Genomic DNA, 18,885 nt, shown 5'->3' with positions numbered 1-18,885 from the left:
CTGACTTCAGAAACCTGGAAGGAATTGAAAGACCTGAGCAAATCTCCTTCCCTCATACAACTCCATGGCTCTATGGGTAATCAATGCTCTGAGTGGCCTTGCTAGAAAATATTTGCTCTCTCCCCTTACCTTGTCTTCTTCCATTCCTTTTAATCACATGTCAAGTTTGGGGTGGTTTGGGGTTTTTTAGGTTTTTTTTTTGTTTTGGTTTGGTTTGGTTTTGTTGTTGTTGTTTTTGTTGGTTTTGGGTTTTTTGTTGTTGTTTGTTTGTTTTGGTGGTGGGTTTTTTGTTTGGTTTTTTTTTTGTTTGGTTGGTTTTTTTGTTTTTTGGTTTTTGGGTTTTTTTGCATTTGGGAGAAGGGGTGTCTCTGGTCTGTGTTTTGAACAGAAACACTGACCCTACAAATTCAGTCTTAAAACTGTACTTCAGGTTTCCTAAACTTGCTCAGAGTCCAGCAGAACAGTAGGACATGTAGAGCTCAAAGGAAACCTGCCTGGACAGGAATCAAATCCACAAGTTATGTGGAAATGTTGCATTTGAGAACTTATCCCATCGGATGTCTCTTGACAGTTTTACCATCTGCATTTTTCTTGTCTTGAAACCACATGTTGTGAAAATTGTGGACCTCCCTGAGGAATACAACTGAGTTAATCTAAATCTTCTTGGGTTATTTAGCAAAGTGCCTAATTTTTGAAAATTTGCACTGCAGAAGTAAGCTTAAAAAAAAAACCTCCTCAGACATCACTGAGAGCCTCCATCTGGACCAAAGGAGAACTTTTCCATTAAATCTGAACCATTCGAGTCAAGTATTTCCTTCTGATTTTCCTAAGAGGTGGCAACAACAGAAAGAAAAAAGACTAGCTATCACCACTGCAGCACTGTATAACAGGGTGTTCAAAACCAGCTGAAAAATGCTCTGAATTCTGAGACACACCAAACACTTCAGGCTTTGATTGATCCCATGTGCATTTGAGGAAACAGGTCGGTACACCCACATACAAATTTTGCTATTTACAGTCTAACAAGCACTCAATATTCAATGCAAATATTAGAATTACTCCATGCCATGTCCACGTTTTAATGCCTCAAACTCACGAATATATCTGTTTCCTCACATGACTACATCAAGTCAAGCTTTTCACAGTAGTGCAAGTGTCCAGACAGCTCAATCCACAAACACATTCCCCGTAAACTTCTCCCAGTTCCCCCTCATCTTCCACCTAGAAATGTTCTAAACAGGCCACTCATCCAGCCCCACTGGAGCACAGAGCTGGGGAAGTGAGGAAAGCCTGTTTAGAAGCTCATGGCATTCACAGGGGTCCAATTTAGCATAACAAATAAGATTTAGTGTTAGATTCAATTATAGTAGCATTAATAATAGGGGCGTTATTTCAACACAGAAATCATCCTACCAAACTCCATAGGATTGTGCATAAAATTAGGATGAACATTCTTTAAAAAAAAAAGCCCAGCAAAATTAACAAAATCAAAAATCCACAAGAAACACCTCTGTGAAGTTAAACTTCTCCAGATGTTTGCTTAAAGAAAACAAGTACAGAAGTTTATGAGCTTCACTTCTCAAAATTAGAAACTGCATGTGGGAAATACCCAGTCAAAACCAGATCTGAAGATCTGCAAATAATGACATCAAATCACAATTCCACTGGCTGGCTTTGCTCTTTTTTTCAGAAACTTGATTGTTTTTCTCCAAATGAACAAAAGAACCAATTGCCTCTAGTAGACTTCATTTCTGCAGCCACTGTCTTTGTTTATCTTCAATACCCATTAAAAACCTGGTCTTGAGTCTCATGCAGCTGTTTTAAAGGGGGGGAAAAAAAAAGTGAAAGCTTTTCTGATGCAAAAACAAGAAGAAAAGGGGGGTGGGGGGGAAGAGAGGGGCCCACAGGGAACCAGGATTAACAGTTACAAAGACATTTAAAGGCTCTTCCCCTCTTTTCAACACATTAGCCTTTGAGCATGTGCTCCTATAGACAAGCGCTGTAGTATCTCAGGGGCTGAGAAGGTGAACCTCATAAAGGAGGTCATGATCCACCAATTCTCCATTTTCTTAAGAATGATGCCTTGACTTTATAAGGAAAATCAGCAACAAGTGATGCAAATGGATTCTGAAGCGGCATGCTTTAAGTTATTGTGTTTGAGCGGGTCACACATTTAGGTCACATGAGATGGTTACACATTCGAAGGATTTATGTCTTGAGTCTATGATTTTCAGGGCAAGCAGGTTAGCAGGAAAAACAGCACCCTCTCCCCCCATTTGATAAATTCATTTCTTCTTCTTGGATTTTCACAAAATTGTTAAAAAACAAAAAAAAAAAAAAAAAAAAAACCCAACAGTTATGCAACACAACGATTCATTATAACGGCTGCAGAGGCAAGCAGCACTTTGTTTTTCCTTTTAGATACCTCTCTCATACTTTTATAATGCCAATATCATACCACATACAAACCTTTGAGACATGGTTCATCATTTTGGATGAAATGTTATTATCTTATTTGCATCCTCTCAGCTGAGGGGACAAAGCTGCTGAATGCTGAGCAAGGAAATGCACTGACACCTCCCACACAAGATGAAGCTGCTCATCATTTCCATCAGTGCCAGTGCTGCTCATGCCTGCTGTTCTCTGAGGTGACAGCTCCTTGGGAAAACCCACTTGAAACATGCTGTCATGTCCCTTTTTGCATCCATTTCAGGAAATGGTAATTCTCAGTGCCTCCTTCCACCTCTGAAAGTATTGGTGTGTCCAACACAAAAAAAAAAAAAAACAACCCACCCAAGAAGCCCACCAAAAAAAAAATTTAAAACCCCAAAAAGCAAAATAAAAAACAAACAAACAAAAAAAAACAAATAGAACAGGGAAGGTGTGCTTCTGATGCCAGGGGATATGATCAAGGTATGACAGAGTTAAGCAGTGGAAGAGCAGCTAAATTGCTTGTTGTTTGAACTTATTTTCCTTCAATACAGAGGTTTCTGGTAAATCACTTTCTGAAAAGGAACTGGTAGTATTTAAACAGTTGGTCTTTGGCTGTGAAATCTCTCAGAAGTTAAGCTCATACTGGAGAAGGAACACTTGCAGCCAAGCTAGTAAGTGAAACTGCATTCTCCCCAAGACAAATCTCCTCTCAAGGCAGCATGTAGCATTTCCAGCATGCTCAGAGGGTTTACACACCAACTCGATGCACTGACAATTCCAAAATGGATGTTTGTTACCTTAAGATCTACTTCAATGCAGAAAAATCATACTTGTGCTAAGAGAATCCAGATCTCTGGGAAGGTTGATGACAGTTCCATTTTCCTATGTGGATTTAATGGGATATCCATTATTATGGACCTATCACTGGTTGCTCCTTACTCACTGGAAGCCATACTCAGGACTTCATGGGATTAACCAACATGAGCCAATGCTGAATGGGCTCATCATAGATACAGAACTCACACATAACAAGGTAGGAAAATGCAACATTTGAGCCTCTAAAGCATCAGAAAATCCCAAAGAGAACTGTACAATAAACAGCAAAGTTGAAGTTAACCACACTATCCCTTGGAATCAGCAGTGAATTCCCTTTTACCACCAGTAGTTGTTTAAAGAACAGCAGGCACACAAGTGCAAGCATCCAGCATATTAACAGTGATAAAATGCCCTGCAAACCACATGTAATTTGTTCCTGGTGTCTTCCTAATTCTTTTCTTCTCCACTGTGCCCCACTCAAGACCATAGGAGTTAAGACAGGGAAATCAGAGATAGAACTACCTCACCAGAAGTGTGAAAACCAAATGAAATTTATCTTGCTGCTGCAATTGCAGGCCAGTTACCCAGCAAAAAAGTTGTTAGAGCAGAAGTTGGACTTTCCCTCTGACACTGCACAAATATAAATAATGTTTAAGACAGTGCTGTGCCAGGGGAATTCTACAAGAGGACCAAAACTTCATCTAACCTAGCCATACTCCAAGTATTTGAAAACAATGAACTAAAATCTGCATTTTACTCAGTAACAGCATCAAAGATGACTTGTAAGTCCCTTTGACTCGCTTTGTTCCCTCACCGCTTCCTACTCCTCTGGCCAGACTGAGCAAAAGTCCTTAGCTGTCCAGTGGCCACATCCATGCCTGCACTGAACCATTTGCTGACCAGTATCTCTTGCTGTGGAGCCACTTTCTCCCCAGAACCACCAGCATGTCTAGGTAAGCAGACCCCCAATCCCGCCCAGAAGCAGCTCTGCAAAACAATCAGACCAAAACAAAGGAACAAAAACCACAACACCCTCTCCCACACAGATCCCTGAACTAGCTTCTTGCCTTTCTTCACACTGTTCCCACTCTATTCTCCTCTCCCCAGCCTGTTTCTTAGCCCCTTCTGCCTGGCAGCCCAAGCAGCAGCACCAGCCCCCCAGTCCCACCTTCACCATTCACCCTGGGACAATCAGCTTTTTCTAAGGAAATGAGGCGTCCCTAACAACGCTGCCCCTGTGGGTACTTTTATGTCCTCTCAGCAACAGGGAGCTGTCTGCCCAGCTCCCAGCAGCCTGACAAGTGGTGTAGGGAGGTTTCAAAGATACTAACTTTCTGGGCATTTAATGAAAATAAACAGGGGAACAAGTGCAGGGAGAGAGCCCTTAACATCCGTGTAAGGGAAAGGCTGCGGTGCGAGTTTCACCTCCTGTTTGATCTCAGCAAATCTCCACAAGGATATGGTCTGAGTAATTCAGCTGAAGAAAGGAAGGTTCATTTAGTGATTGCACCTTGTTAGGCACGAGGAAATCAAACCATAAGGCGTGAGACACACAGGGCCATTCCACTGCTGACAGCAGCACCTGTTAGGGTGTCCAGAACAAACTGTGGCACCAATTCAGCACCAGAAGAGGCCTGACTTCTACAAATTATTCTTCAAACAATGCTCAGAGACTCTGTTTTAGCCATGGGCAGGCTGTCTGTGCTCACCCCACCAAAGAGCTTTCTGGGCAGGCATTGCCCAAAATTCCCTTTTCTCTCTGAACTAGCACAGAAATGCCACGTATGCTTCTCGTTTGTGCTGCAACACTAAACTGATTCTGCAGCTACCTAAAAAAAATTGTGTTTATTCCCTCTTCCAATTTCTAATTGTAGCTCACATTGCCTTCTCCACCTGCAACATTTTTAGCTTACTCATCGATGTTTTTTCCAGATGAAATCACAAATATCTTCAGAGTCATACTGTGCTCTGTACAATTGGAATGACAGATTTTTTCAAAGCCTTCCTCTAGCATCCAACAAAATAGCTTGAAAATATCCTTGTAAACTCATCTTGGTGAACTTTCCAGAATTTTTTAGATTTATTGCAATGTTCCAAGAAAAAAAAAAATAATAATTCTTACAGCTTTTTCCAAGATTTCCTGAGTAATTCCCTGCTTGCTTGCACAGATGTTTTAAACGATTTGTCTGTTCTCCGAATCCAAGTTTTTCTAGAGTTAGCAAAACTGGATTGGAAAATCTATTCTTAGGCCAAATGCTGCTGGTGGAAGACATACTAATTCAATGTGACAAGCATTTTAAAGGCTTGCTGATTCACAATCCACCTACACATTGCCTACCCCGTGCAGCTTGAATTAGCTGTCATGGTTGTTAGGCCTCTGTTAAGATGTAACATCCGACCCTTCTCCTTAACTTTTGTGCTTTGGAAGCATTTACTATGGACTGCATTATGGTGGTGCCCTCCAGTGCCATGATAATTAAGACTTTTCTCAGTGATGGCCTATAAAATCTCCATGAATTTATAACTCTGCCATGAAGATTCTCTGAGCTTAGTCAGCAAAGTGAATGTGGCTGTATGAAATTCTGAGCAGCCTTTTCCTTGGGACGAGGGAGAGGTGAGCTGTGCACAAGCTCAGGAACACAGCATTACTAAATTATTACTGAATTACTGAAATATATTAAATGTAGTCTTAAAAGTAACATTGGTGATGTCAAGGCCATTGGTGCCTGATGTTATTTATTCCCAGGATTTCCACCTTCCAGCTCATTGCAGGCTGTGCATCAGCTGTAGTGCAGTGCTGCGAGCCCTTGCTCTACTCTGTAACACATCAATTGCCAACAGTAAATTCACAGAGAGGATTCCAGCAGCACTAACAGCACCCCCACTTCTGCACACCCAGCCCTGCTCTCTCCTGGACAGGCGAACCCCAATCCCTCCGAGCTCCAGGCCTGAGCAAAGCAGCGAAACACACGAGGTTCTCCATCCCCAGCTCCCTCATAACTCACCACATCTGACCCCCGGGTGCAGCTGTCCCACACCACAGGACTGCTGTGGCTCCGAGGGCTTGAGAGCCTTTCTGGCCACCTCGTGGTCCGTGCCAGAGAGGCGGATGCGGAACTGGTCCCTGCTGACCGTCTTCCGCAAGGTGCGGATGGTTTTCCGGAACCGCTTCTCCGTCTTCTTGCGGGCACAGCGCACGTCGCACGTGTCTGAAAAGCATCAGGGGTGAAAGCTGCCCTGAGTGACCATGTACAACATCCCACCCAATTCCAGACACCAACCAACTCAAATCACTGAGAAAGCAGCTTCTGGGAACAAGTCTGAAATCCTCAAGGACAAATACACTGGGCAGCTCTTTCTTTGGAGCTATCCCCATCCCTCACACTTTCTGAAGCAGTAAAATTAATATTCAAAACAGGAGATACTTTTCACCATCATTTTGCATACAGACAGAAGTGAAAAAATACAGAAATTAAGGAGCAAATGGCAAGAAGCTTCAAGGCGCACCTGGAATTATTTTCCAACCAACCTGTCACCTCCTTCCGGCTCGTTTCAAGCTCAAAGTCCGCAGTGATAAAAATCTCTCTAGTCGCTGCCAGTCTACTGAGGGCTCCATGAACTTTCTTGCCAGAGCCGCATGTTAGGTTTACATAGTGGAAGCTCTCCATTACTGAATTTTGTCTCTCTGTATGAACAAAATCAAAGGAAGCAAAAGCTTGGCCAGGTCTGTTATTGAACGTTCACCGGTGCTCAGCACATGGGTCATCATGAAGAGTTAAAGAGCAGCAAACCATCACCTCCACGTGCCAGTAAAAGAACAGTTTGGCCAGTCCCTCACCTGGTGCACCCTCACACAGAGTCATGACCATTCCCATGGCTTCAATGAGGAAATAAGGTTTAGGTATAGGGAACACCCAGAATAAGCTCTGGTTCTGGAGTACATAACTTGTCACTGAGCATTCAGCGCAGTTCCTCACTGTTACTCTGCTAAGGACAAACAATCAGACACACTGATTCATCATATTGTTTAATGACTCCTTTCCCCATTTTTTCTTTTTTTTTTTTTTTTTTAAAGTACTCCTCCTCATTTTCTGCTGACTTTGTAAATTCCCAGGCTATTCTTTCTGCTTTGGAACAGATGGAAGAGTTGACCTCACTGCATCCATCTGGGGCTGCTGAAGTATGAAAGGAAGACAAGAGACAAGAGGAATAACCCTAGGACAATAGAGTCAGCATAAAAGGTCAGATTTTTCAACAGGGAACCAGACAGTAAGGAGCAGGTGAGAAAGGAAAGAAGAGAAAGATAAAAAGAGGAAGGAAAGGAAGGACTCAAATTAACAAAAAGAATGGTTGATTTTACTGAGAATTTATTAGCAGTATTACAAACAAAAAGAGGATAAGGGCTTTCCTAGCAAGACTGTGAGGATGCCACAAGGAAATCCTGGGATCTGAAATCCTGGGATCTGTTGCAAGAGTCATGGCCAAGCAGGAAAAAGTGAAGAACAGAAAGCCTTCAGTCCTCTATGCTTTGCTTGTGGTGTACTTCATCTCTGGGAAGCACTTAGCCCCTGCTTACCTGCATTTTTATATTCATACCTGGTATCATCTGCTCCAGACCTTCTTGAAACATCTCAGTCTTTCTCAAACTACATTTTCCTTCATTTAATTTAAAGGTTACGCTTATCTTGATGGCTGAAGCATCTTCAGGAAGAAACAATGAAACATGATATTTTAAAAAAGGGGGTAGAAAATTGAGATAGCCCTAATATCACACCACAGTGGTGTCACAGTGGTGACAACAAAAAAAATATGCTGATATGAAGTGATCATCACAGAAAACCTAATGAGATGTCAGAACCCTCCTGCTGTGAAGCTGGTTCATAACTGGAATTAGAATGATGTGTAGTACATTTTATTAGGGAAAAAAAGAGAGAGATAGACATAGGAGATCAAGACCAGATCTACTATTGGGTGAAGTGAATAAGGGTGAGCTGAAATCAAAGGAGATACTCCAAATCATTTCAGAAAGTAGTTTATGTCTATGGCTGTAAATGCATTCTAAATGTTACTATCCAACAGCTCTACCTAAACACATTGTATGTTGCCCACACTGTCCAGGTTTGGATGACTAAAAGGAGACATAATTCCTGGCCTAAGTGTTTATTTCACTACTGATCTTTATTTTCAACTCTCAGTTTGAATGATGCTGATGAAGCAGCATAAGGGGAATTTTCTGCAGTAATCATGAACTACAATCACGAGGAAGAGGAAGAAAAAAAGCCATAGATTATAAGAGGGGGGGGAAAGTCAACAGAAATACCTTTGTTTCACAGTTATCAATGAAAATAAATCAGCCAAACTATGTAACAGTAAATGTGGTGATTACCCAGCCAGCTGGAAGCGTTTGCATTTTGCTGCTTTTTCTTAAGCTGAGAGGACCTGCCACAGGTGAGGGTGTAGGCATCTTGTGTTCCTAACAGACAGACAGACAGTAAAGACACAAGGCACAGTGCACACACTGAGGACTCCTGTAACATAACACATTTTAAATTTGTCGATTGCCATCCACACACAATGTTGCTCATACAATACTCCACATCAGAGCTTGTCTCTTCCTAAGCCATTCAAAGGATTCAGGAAGAGAAAGAGCACCAGTCCCATAAGCAGCAGCTGAGTCCTGTGGGATGGAGGGGCTGTGTGGGCAAAATCCCAGACCCCACGCAGGGCTGGAATGCCTTTGCCCCATTCACCAGTGCCTCTCAGGGCCAATTAAGGAATGGCCCAGGGAGCACAGAGAATTCTTCCCTGTCCTCCCCAGCTTCAAAAAGAGACTTGTTGTGAGAAGAGAATCTGAGGGTAGAGTGGTTATAAAAGGCAAGGAAAGAGGGGCTTTCCTGGACACTGTCAGGGATATAGCTCTTTATTATCTGCAGTGAAAGAGGAAAGATCTCTGTTTATTGACTGCTTCTTGGGGCTTTCTTGACAGTGAGGAGGTTGGCCACCCTCACCCTCTGTACAAAATCACGTGCTCAGTTCTGTTAGCTCTGACTTACCAGAGAACACCTGGACATCTGGAGAGCAGCTCAGAAAGCATCTATCACTCCCACCACTCTTAATGCAGTGCAGCAATACCTTGGGTGACACATTATCAGACAAGGGATCTTTTGTCTCTAGATAGGATAAAACAAACACTCACAGAATTAAAACATCTACCTTCAGCCTACCAATAAATCAGCATGCAGCTGCTTTTGTAGCCAGTACCTGAGAGCACCCATGCAATTAATATGCTGTTTAGACAGAAAAATAAAGCCAAATAAAATCACTGGGAGATCACACCACAAAAGTAACTTCCTTTATCATGAGCAAGCCTTCTCATGCAGAGGAACAAAAGGAAATAGAAGAATGAGCTAGATAAAAGCACAGGAAATAAAGCATCAAAATCCCTCAAAGTATCTCCTGTTTTTGGGATTGGTTTGCTGTTTGTTTTTATGAGTTTCAACATCACTACCATCATGCCTTGCTAAAAATTAAAGCAGAATACCAGGAACAATGACTCATACCACTTAACTGGACAGACCATCAAATGTGACTGTAACCATATGGCCTGCCAGACACATCAGGAGTAGAAATGTATTTATTAGACACCTTACCAACACAGTCCTTTTTGTTCCAGTGTAGCTTGTAGTTAGACTGACACAGGCATTCATAATCTCCCAGCGTGTTCACACACAGCTGCTGGCAACCACCATTGTTGATGCTACATTCATTAATATCTGCAGAGGAAAGGTAAAGATACTTTTAAAAAAGTTGCTCTTCCCAAAGTTATGCACTCCAACTCCACTAGGTAAATGTGGACACAAATACTTCTCAGTAAGGTCTTGAAAAATCTTCAGGGATGCTACCTGGACACCCACCTTGAAATAGTTTGTCTTCATGGAAATCCCTTGATAAATGCCAAAGCAGACCAAATACTGGTGGCTCATAATTAAACAATATCCAGCCTCAGCAACATGATAACAAATCAACTCCAAGAAAAGCAGATCAAGTCAAATCTGTGTTGCACTGTGTCTGGTTAATTAATATTTCTAATTTTAAATAAAAACAGAGAACAGGGCAGGATTCATACTGAACAATGCTCTAAAGTGCTCTGATAGATGCAACTACTGTGGAACACTTTGGCTCTGTGGGCAAACACCACCACTGTGTCCCCCTTGTCTCTTTTGGCCAATTATCCAATTTTGGAGCCTTGTCCCACCCAGTAAATGCCAACAGGAGGAGAAATTACTGACAGCACAACACATGCTGCCTCTGGTGCAAGCTTGCATGCTGATGCAGAATGCACCATTCAGCAGTGCTGCATCCCAGGGGTCAGCACTGGGGCCAATTCTATTTATCCTCTTCATTAAACCTGGATGGTGGGACAAGAGTTCACCCACAGCAAGGCCACAGATGAGACAAAACTGGGAGGAGTGGCTGATGCACCAGATGGTTGTGCCACTATTCAGAGGGACCTTGACTGCCTGGAGAAATGGGTCAATAGGAATCTCATGAATTTCAACAAAGGAAAATGCAAAGGTCTCTGTCTCTGCTGCTCAGATCCACCCTGAGGAGGGCTTCACTTCACCCCCAGAGCTTTATGGCAATTGTACACAAACCCAGAAAGCTGCCATCAAGAAACCTGTTGAAAGTCCCATAAAATTTGTGCATCTGAGGGTACCTACTTCCACACACACTCATCTCAATGCTGGTAAGTTCTTGTCACTGCTGTCCCCAGACTAGACACCCTCTAAATAACAATTTGTTAGAGGACACTGTGAAACACATTACAAAACCAGTCTGATTTGGGGGGAAAATGTGCTTTTAACAGTACTGAGACAGCAGGGGTAGGAATGAGCAGCAGAGGAATAATGGAGAAAGACGTAAAACTGGTACTGCTATCTAAAATACCACAAATCTTTGATTTTCATTGACCTTTTTTTAGGATTCCAACCTCTCATCTCCAGCACTTACTGACATCTTCCTCAGAGGTCAGAAGGTGTATTCTCAGTGTCCTATCAGCTCTGACCAGCCTGTGATTGCCAGTCAATGAGGGACTTACTTAATTATGAGGATTAATTAACATCTTCTGCACGGGGGTATGACAAGAAAAGGCCAATTAGCAGCCAAAAGAAAGATTACAGTTCCCTTTCCTCACTGGTAGCCAAAAAGAAATTGAATTAATGCAGAGGAATTAATCAGAAGTCTTCTTTTACTAAGTAGAGCACATGACAGTGTTACTCCTTATCCAGCAAAGTTCCCATGTTTACCAGGACAAAACACAGTGATGTTGCAGCCCTGTAACCTTATTTGCAGAATTTCTAGAGGAAGACAATAGAATAGACAGGCACACAGAGATTTCTGAATTGTTATCTCCAACTGTGCTCATTCTGCCTCAGAAATAAACAGGTCTTACTCAGAATTAAGTAAACTTTGGACTCAGTAAGGTCTTGCCTAAAGCTTATATAAAACAAGCTCGATTCCATTTAGTGTCCCAGTCATTCATGTTTCCTCATGTTAATTCTGGGAATTTGTCACATGTCGAGCTTCTGTGAACAACTTTCCTTGTAGGAAAGACATAAAAATTTAAGAGTATTAATCCTGGCCACTGTAAAGTGGCACTACATCACCTAAATTCCAACCTACATCACACAGGATCTGACACGTGCACCTGCAGAACGGTAATTTTCAGAGTCATTCAGAGCTTCCTGTTCTTCAAGCCCTACTCCACTGACTTTTCACTGAAGTCAATTACTCTTCTGCACGTGGAAATTGTATTGAATTATGGACTTCAGATCCAAGCACAAAACCCATCAGTTTGTCCTAATAGTTACAGGTCCCTTTTGCATGCAGGGTGTAAAGGCAAAATCACTCGAGCAAAGACAGGAAGAAGCAGGACCCGTTTCTCCTTTTCCCGTGTCTCATTATCACAGCAAAGGGTAAAATTTACGCTGTAGGCCACCTGGGTCTGCATCAGTTTGTGTCCTGCAGGGACTCTGAGCAGTGGGAACCTGCCTCTGTCTGTCCCAGGGGCTGTGGTGTGTCTGTAACTCACCTGCACAGTGGGTGAAGCCGTACAGGGCATATCCCTTGTTGCAAGTGCACTCGAAGGTGCCGGGGTGGTTGATGCACGTGTGGTCACACGCCCGCTCGAAGGAGCACTCATCAACGTCTGCAAGGTTTAAAGGCAGGCGTCAGCACCTCTCAGGCTGGCCAGGGAGCCCTGAGGAGCCAACAGAGCTCAGCAACTGCAGGGATGTGCAGATTTATGTGAGCCAGGCAGATTCTTTCAAAGCACATAATGTAACATAATGAAATGGCAGTTTTTAAAAGAATGCTCGGTTTGCCAAACAAGCTTTTCCTTGGCAAGCGCAAAAACTGGAGTTACATTTTTACAATTATGTTTAAATCAAATTATTTCTCTTCTATGGGAGAAGAAAACTGCTGACAAAACTCTTATTTCATTAGGATTACTCTACATAGAAATTAAGCCAATGAAGGAAAATATTGCCTTTGTTTTTTCCTCCCTAAATGAAGCTCTGTTTGAATATACAGCATCTGATTTACATCTGCTGAAAATCACAGTGTTCTCTGAGAATGAACATTCATTATACCGCCAAAAGTACCCAAAATTTCTGTGCTAGTACATTTTGCATGCCAGGTAAGAATGTTACGAGACACAAAAACAATTCACATCAACTTCACTAGCACTTTTCATCAGTCTTTTTTCTTGGGCACGCAGCATGGTATCACTTTTGAAACAGTCTAGGAAAAGCAACAGAAATGACAGGGGCAAAAGGGAGATGCAAGTCTTTAAGATACATTCATAAGCAAATTTCATTTAAATAAAACCCCAAACTATCTTGAAATCCAGATGCTTATACAGTAAGTTTTTTTCCATATAAATAGTTGTCCTTCTTTGCCTATTTATAAAGGATAAGAATGCACAAAAAAACCCAGGTGAAAATTACTTTCTCTTGATCAGTTCAGTTTTCTGAAATTCACCTTTAATGTCATCTGGTTGCCTAGGAAATCACATAATTCACCATTTGGCTGACTGAATTGACATTGTTCCATCCTGTTGCTTTTCCACAACCACAGACCATTTTGATCTTCACATTTTTTTGTGCATTTAAGCAGCTTAAATAGAATTTCTAAATCTATATGTACAAACCACTATAGAGCAAAGCAAATATGCTTGGTAGGTCTCACAGGAGAAATCCATGTCATCCTCAAAAGCAAATGCTCCATGATGTTTTAGGGAACAGAGATTCCAGTCTGTCTACAGACTTATAATTTCATAGATCACATTATATCTTTTTCCTTTAATAATGAGCTCATGGCAACTAAATATCCTTTTAAGAAGTAATAGTTTCACTGCAATGGTGAATCAGTCAGAAAGATGGAGAGAGAGATATTGCCTAATTTTCCCTGTAAATTATTTCAAGATCATCAAGGCGAGGCAAAGCATTAACCTCATAGAGAGCTTTTTTAATATGATGCTATCTCTGTCCCTTCCAGATAATAGCTCACTGTGCCATTAAACTTATCTCCTACAATAGCATCAAGCAAACTATATTAACTCAACAACTGTTTCAGAAGAAAAAAAAAATCCACACTGAGGAATGGAAATGATTCTGGAGTCCATTATCACTTCATCATTGTAATATATGTCCAAGCCACGTTGATTTGTCCTACTTTTGTTGTACCATTGTCTCTCCAGTGCACATACCTTGACAGGACTTCTCATCTGTTAATAATTTAAATCCTTTTCTGCAGCTGCAATCAAAACTGCCAACAGTGTTTTTACAGAAATGATCACAGCCTCCATTATTGGACTGGCATTCATCAATATCTGTACCAAAAAAAAAAAAAAAAAAAAAAAAAAAAAAGAAGGCTTCAGCAAATTAACACAGAGCTTCAGCACTTAACCTACTCCCACTGCCAAATTCAGAAAATAGTCACGTCCAGTCAGTTGGAGGAGCCCAGAAACAAAATCTAGTGAGACTACCACAAATTAAGGAAGGAAGATCAGATCCAACTCTTAAGAATGATCCAGCCCATTCAGCCCCAGGACAGTGTTATTTGCTCTCATTTAATGTATTCCTGTCAGTTGCATTTGGGTAATGCATTCATAAAAGACCATCCCCTAAGTTCTGTTTGGAAACACTTTGGCTCCAAGGCTCTCTAAGAGGTTTTAGTATTTTAAACATTCTCTCCGTTTCCTTTCTCTAAGCCCTGCAGAAATCTCAGGCAGAGACTTCCTGAACTACCCCGTCCTTTTCATGGCAATATTAGAATGAGGCCTTTATCTAATATTAATTGACTCAGGCCTGAGGATTTCATCATTTTTACTTAGCAGAACAGCCTTAACGTCTAATTACTGGAAAAGCAATATAATATACAACCTAACTGTGCCTTTGCTCCTTGCCAGAGCTCTCATTAGAGCTGCTTGGAGCAGTGCATATTTAGAAAACACATCCCTGTTTACACACTGGTATTTACTTACCAACTCTCCTGTTGCCCAGCTGGCTGTGGCTAGTAGGGCAGGCTGTTGGGCTGGAGCACTCACACACCTGCCAGCCCCAGCCAGTGCTGGCCTCTGCTTGCCAACAGAGCTGTTTTAGCTCTCCCAAACCTGACCTCTGGCAAGCGAGGCACAGGAGGTGGAAGTGGAGAGCAGGAGGGCAGAGAAGAAGAGATTCTCTGCACATGATACAGCTGACATGAAGGAAACCACAGCCTCTACCCCTGGTGCAGTCCTTCCTTCGGAGAGACTGCGCACAGCGGCTTTCCTCTGGACACCGGGATGCCTCCATTTGGGGATTTATATCTTACAGCACCTGGTAACACCTAATAGGTGTTGGCACATGTGTCCAGGAGTATAAACCCCACCTTTGCATGTCTTGCCATCAAACTGGAGCGTGAAGCCCACGGGGCAGCTGCAGTGGACTCCGGTGGAGGTGTCCTTACAGGTGCGATCGCAGCCGCCGTTGTTCACCGCGCACGTTTCTGGCAACGAGACAGAGCTCAGGTTTCCCCAGGGAAATTATAATGGCAGCAAGAAACATCATGGGATACAAGGCACAGTCCCAAGCACACTGCTATTCAAACATCCAGCCTAGAACACACCAGCAACTGCTAAATACATGTGTTGGCAAAATCCCTGCCTCAGCTGTTTCCAGGCTTTTTGTGGAAACTCTACAAACCAAAATGCTGTCTTCTGGGTATTCCATTTGTGTCTTAAATCCCTGCTCCTTGATGTTGAATCTGTTACTGCCAGTCAGTTTCCTTATGCCCACAGTGGATTCTGGCTGATTCCCTGACACTTTCCACTAATGAGACACCTGGTTACACTCAGCACTACTAAATGAGTTTTCTTAAATCCCTCCCAACTCATCTTCCCTACTACCCGTGCTCCCAGTCAGGGTGCACAACACCCTCACTGAGCATTCCCTCAGCATTCCCTCATTCCACTGAGCATTCCCAGGTGCCATTCCAGCCAAAGTTTGTTCCTCTAACTCCCTGCTATGCAAACTATGCCTAAATATCACCAAACCTTGCTAGGGAGCACTCCTAAAACACTGTTCTTCACATCCAACCAAACAGAAATAACTCACTCATTGGCATTCATCCTCTTGTCATCAGTCTTACCACCTCAGTCAGTCTAACAACCTTTTCACTGGCTGGACAAAAACAATTTTACATAGCATGTAATTTTATGTCTGCTTTTTCAAATTTTCTTTCTAGCTCTGTATCCTCAATTTCTGCAGCATCAAGCATATGCTACTTATTGTCAAGTTTTGAGAGCTTTACTGGTTTATTCCCTCCCAGGCTCTCATCTCACATGCAGTATTGGCAGTCTATGTCCAACCTCCAAGGGAAGAACAGAGTGCATCTTCTTTCTTCCTCTGTCATTCTTTTTGAAAAAAAGGCTATTCATTTGGATGTCTGAACATTAGGGAATAATATTATTTCCTTAAGAGAGAGTGGATCATCTCAGGCAGAATTCAGCCCAGAGCTGAAGGTTACCATGAAAAACCAAAAAAGCCCCACACTAATTCTTCAATCTAAAAGGTTTCAACAATCAGCAGAATTATTTTGGATCAGCACTTTTACCCATAAGCAACCGTCGCTTCACTCTCTTGTCCACATCAGCTGCTGCTGTGGTGTTTCCCTCAGAAACTTCAACAGCAGCTTCTTCCCTCTCTGTAAGGAACATGAAAAAAGCAAGTGAGTAAAGGTGCCCTGACCAGAACCCTCATCTGACATCCAACACACACAAACAGCTGCATCACACACTGAATCAGAGACAGTCTGACCAGGCAGAAATAAATTATTTTTTAAAGAGCAAGTAGTAATAAAAATCATGAAGACCCTTCAGTCAAAACCATGAGAATGTTTTGCTTTTGTTTTGTTTCCTTAACAAAACAAAAGATGTGCTACAGATGTAGTGAACAGCAGCAAGATGAAAGAACTGAACTGCTCTGTTAGGAGCACTCTGTCATCATCTGTTGTGGGCTAATTACAACGACCAGCCAGTCATGCCTGAGCATTGCATTTAAATCAACAGACAACAAACTCTTCCAGAGGCTGGAAGAGTTTATAAATCTTAAGTGCTTTCTTTGCTGGATAACTGCCTTGCCAAAACTATACATTAATTGATTTCAGAGTCCCAGTTTTTACAGATGTACTCCTTGCTTACACTCTCTGGTTCACGCTACTGGAGAAACTGAACCTAAAATATCCCAGAGGGAAGGAAGCCAGCTTTGGTTAGTGGCAGGCCTCCCGTTTCAGGGGGACCAGTGATAATTACAGGTTGCAACAGTATTAGGTAGCTACTTAAATAGGGAAGCATAACTTTTCTGGACCCAACCAACTCACCCATGCACGATCAGGTTCCTTAATTTTGAACTCCTTGACATTTTCTAGCCATACCATTATGAGGAGCATTAATCTTGCACACACAGCACCACCACACCCCCCTGGAGCTGGCCATCCACAGAAAACTACTTCCCTCCAGTGCATACTGACCCAGGCAGGTTTTCCCATCCACGTGCATGACGTACTTGGGGTGACACCCACAGACTGGCCCGTTGTCAGCATCGTCACACGTGTGCTGGCAGCCCCCGTTCCCGTGGTTACATGTCACTGGGGAGAAAGCACATGTCACTCTCACAAGTCCTTCCAGCACCTTCGAAGGATGGTGTGCAATTCCACTGCCATCTGAGCATCCAGTGCACCTTCCTAACGTGCCCCTGTCCTGAAGGGCTCTGTGAGGCTGAAACACTGCACAGCTCTCTCATGGAGCTGGACTTCCAGGTGTTATGAATGATGGCACAACTCCCAAACTACAGCAGACACTACAGCAATCAATGGACCTGTGTGACAGTGTCCAGAAAAGACATCAATTCTGGTTTAGTTCAAACACACAGAGTTCAGGTGTGTCATCCCACGTTAGCTAAAACATACCAAGTCCCATCTCACTGCAAACAGAACACTATTTGTTCACTTTGGAAACCATAAGCAGATGCAGAATGTTGCCTACAAATGCAGCTCCTCTGGTTCTTGGACAGCTCAAATCCTGGTCGGCATTCACAGGCAACTCCTCCTTTGGGTGTTTCTCTGCAGATGTGGGCACAGCCGTGATCTTTGTTCATGCAGCTCATGCCTTCTGCAAAACAGGAAAGGTACAAGAGCATCAGCATCCCCAGCAGCTCTGTGTGCAGGCAACAAAGTCAGCTCAATACACACACAGACTAAGCCCCTAACTCTGGGAAGACTCTGCAGGGTTGGGACAAGAAGCTTCAGCTTACAGAGAGGAAAGGCAGCGAGTCCAGTCCTGCAAAGTAAATACCCCCAAGGTTTCTCCTTCTGTGATCTTTTCTGTGCCCGTGTTCTTTGACTGCAAGGTCAAACAGCAACATCCACAGATCTGTAGAGCACCAACACTCTCACTTGATATTTTTAGGTGTTCATAAAACCTCCTCATTTCTTTTATAAAAGTGGCAATGTCAATGTCTAAAATGAAGTTCTTATTTCTCTGCTTAAAAGAGCAGCTAGCAGGCACGGGAATGTTTAGAAGAGCAATCACAAGGGTCATCCCAATTTCAACTCCTGGCTTACAAAGCAGATTCCCAGAGTCATAACCTGTCTCAGCAGTGACCAAGTGCTGAGTCCCATCTCAGAGCAGGCCAGTGTACAGATTGCACACATGCTGAACATCAATTCTCTTTATTGTTAACCACTTGGTTTTCAACTTTTTTTTCTGATTTCAGTACACACCACCCAAGATAACCTCACTGGGTATTATCACAGTGTTCTGTATTTCTACACACCTTCTCAGTTTGACAGAAATTAGTGCTAGTGTCTGCTTTAACCAAATGAAGAACCAGTGTGACACTAATGACTGGAATTCTTTTGCTTCACCTCCTAAAACATTGTCATTTTTATCTCTTCCAGTTCATGCACAGCACTTGATTGCCAGAGTGTTTTTTCCTGGCCTTTGCAAAAATACAAAGTCAATTAAACAGGGAGGAATAATTTCTAAAATTATTGCAAAAGCTTCTTTCCCCTTGCTCCATGGTTCAGTGCAATCAG

At 42.5% G+C, this 18,885-nt stretch overlaps 1 protein-coding gene across 2 annotated transcripts in view; it reads right to left on the bottom strand.

The window, feature by feature from the left end:
* Window positions 1-18,885, bottom strand: part of SCUBE2 (signal peptide, CUB domain and EGF like domain containing 2) — a 39,504-nt gene that overhangs the window by 10,077 nt on the left and 10,542 nt on the right. The window contains exons 5-16 of one of the 2 annotated variants that reach the window (XM_053981065.1): window positions 17,834-17,959; window positions 17,320-17,436; window positions 16,405-16,494; window positions 15,181-15,297; window positions 14,018-14,140; window positions 12,341-12,457; window positions 9,900-10,022; window positions 9,303-9,419; window positions 8,636-8,722; window positions 7,846-7,950; window positions 6,779-6,934; window positions 6,255-6,458 (exon numbers count right to left, since the gene is read on the bottom strand). In XM_053981065.1, the coding sequence (XP_053837040.1) occupies window positions 6,255-6,458; window positions 6,779-6,934; window positions 7,846-7,950; window positions 8,636-8,722; window positions 9,303-9,419; window positions 9,900-10,022; window positions 12,341-12,457; window positions 14,018-14,140; window positions 15,181-15,297; window positions 16,405-16,494; window positions 17,320-17,436; window positions 17,834-17,959 (1,482 nt within the window). The remainder of the gene's footprint in view (window positions 1-6,254; window positions 6,459-6,778; window positions 6,935-7,845; window positions 7,951-8,635; window positions 8,723-9,302; window positions 9,420-9,899; window positions 10,023-12,340; window positions 12,458-14,017; window positions 14,141-15,180; window positions 15,298-16,404; window positions 16,495-17,319; window positions 17,437-17,833; window positions 17,960-18,885) is intronic. The other variant, XM_053981064.1, reaches the window with a different exon arrangement.

This window comes from Vidua macroura, chromosome 6 (genome assembly GCF_024509145.1).
Source record: "Vidua macroura isolate BioBank_ID:100142 chromosome 6, ASM2450914v1, whole genome shotgun sequence".
Lineage (NCBI taxonomy): Eukaryota > Metazoa > Chordata > Aves > Passeriformes > Viduidae > Vidua > Vidua macroura.
This window is presented reverse-complemented; position numbering and strand designations above follow the sequence as displayed.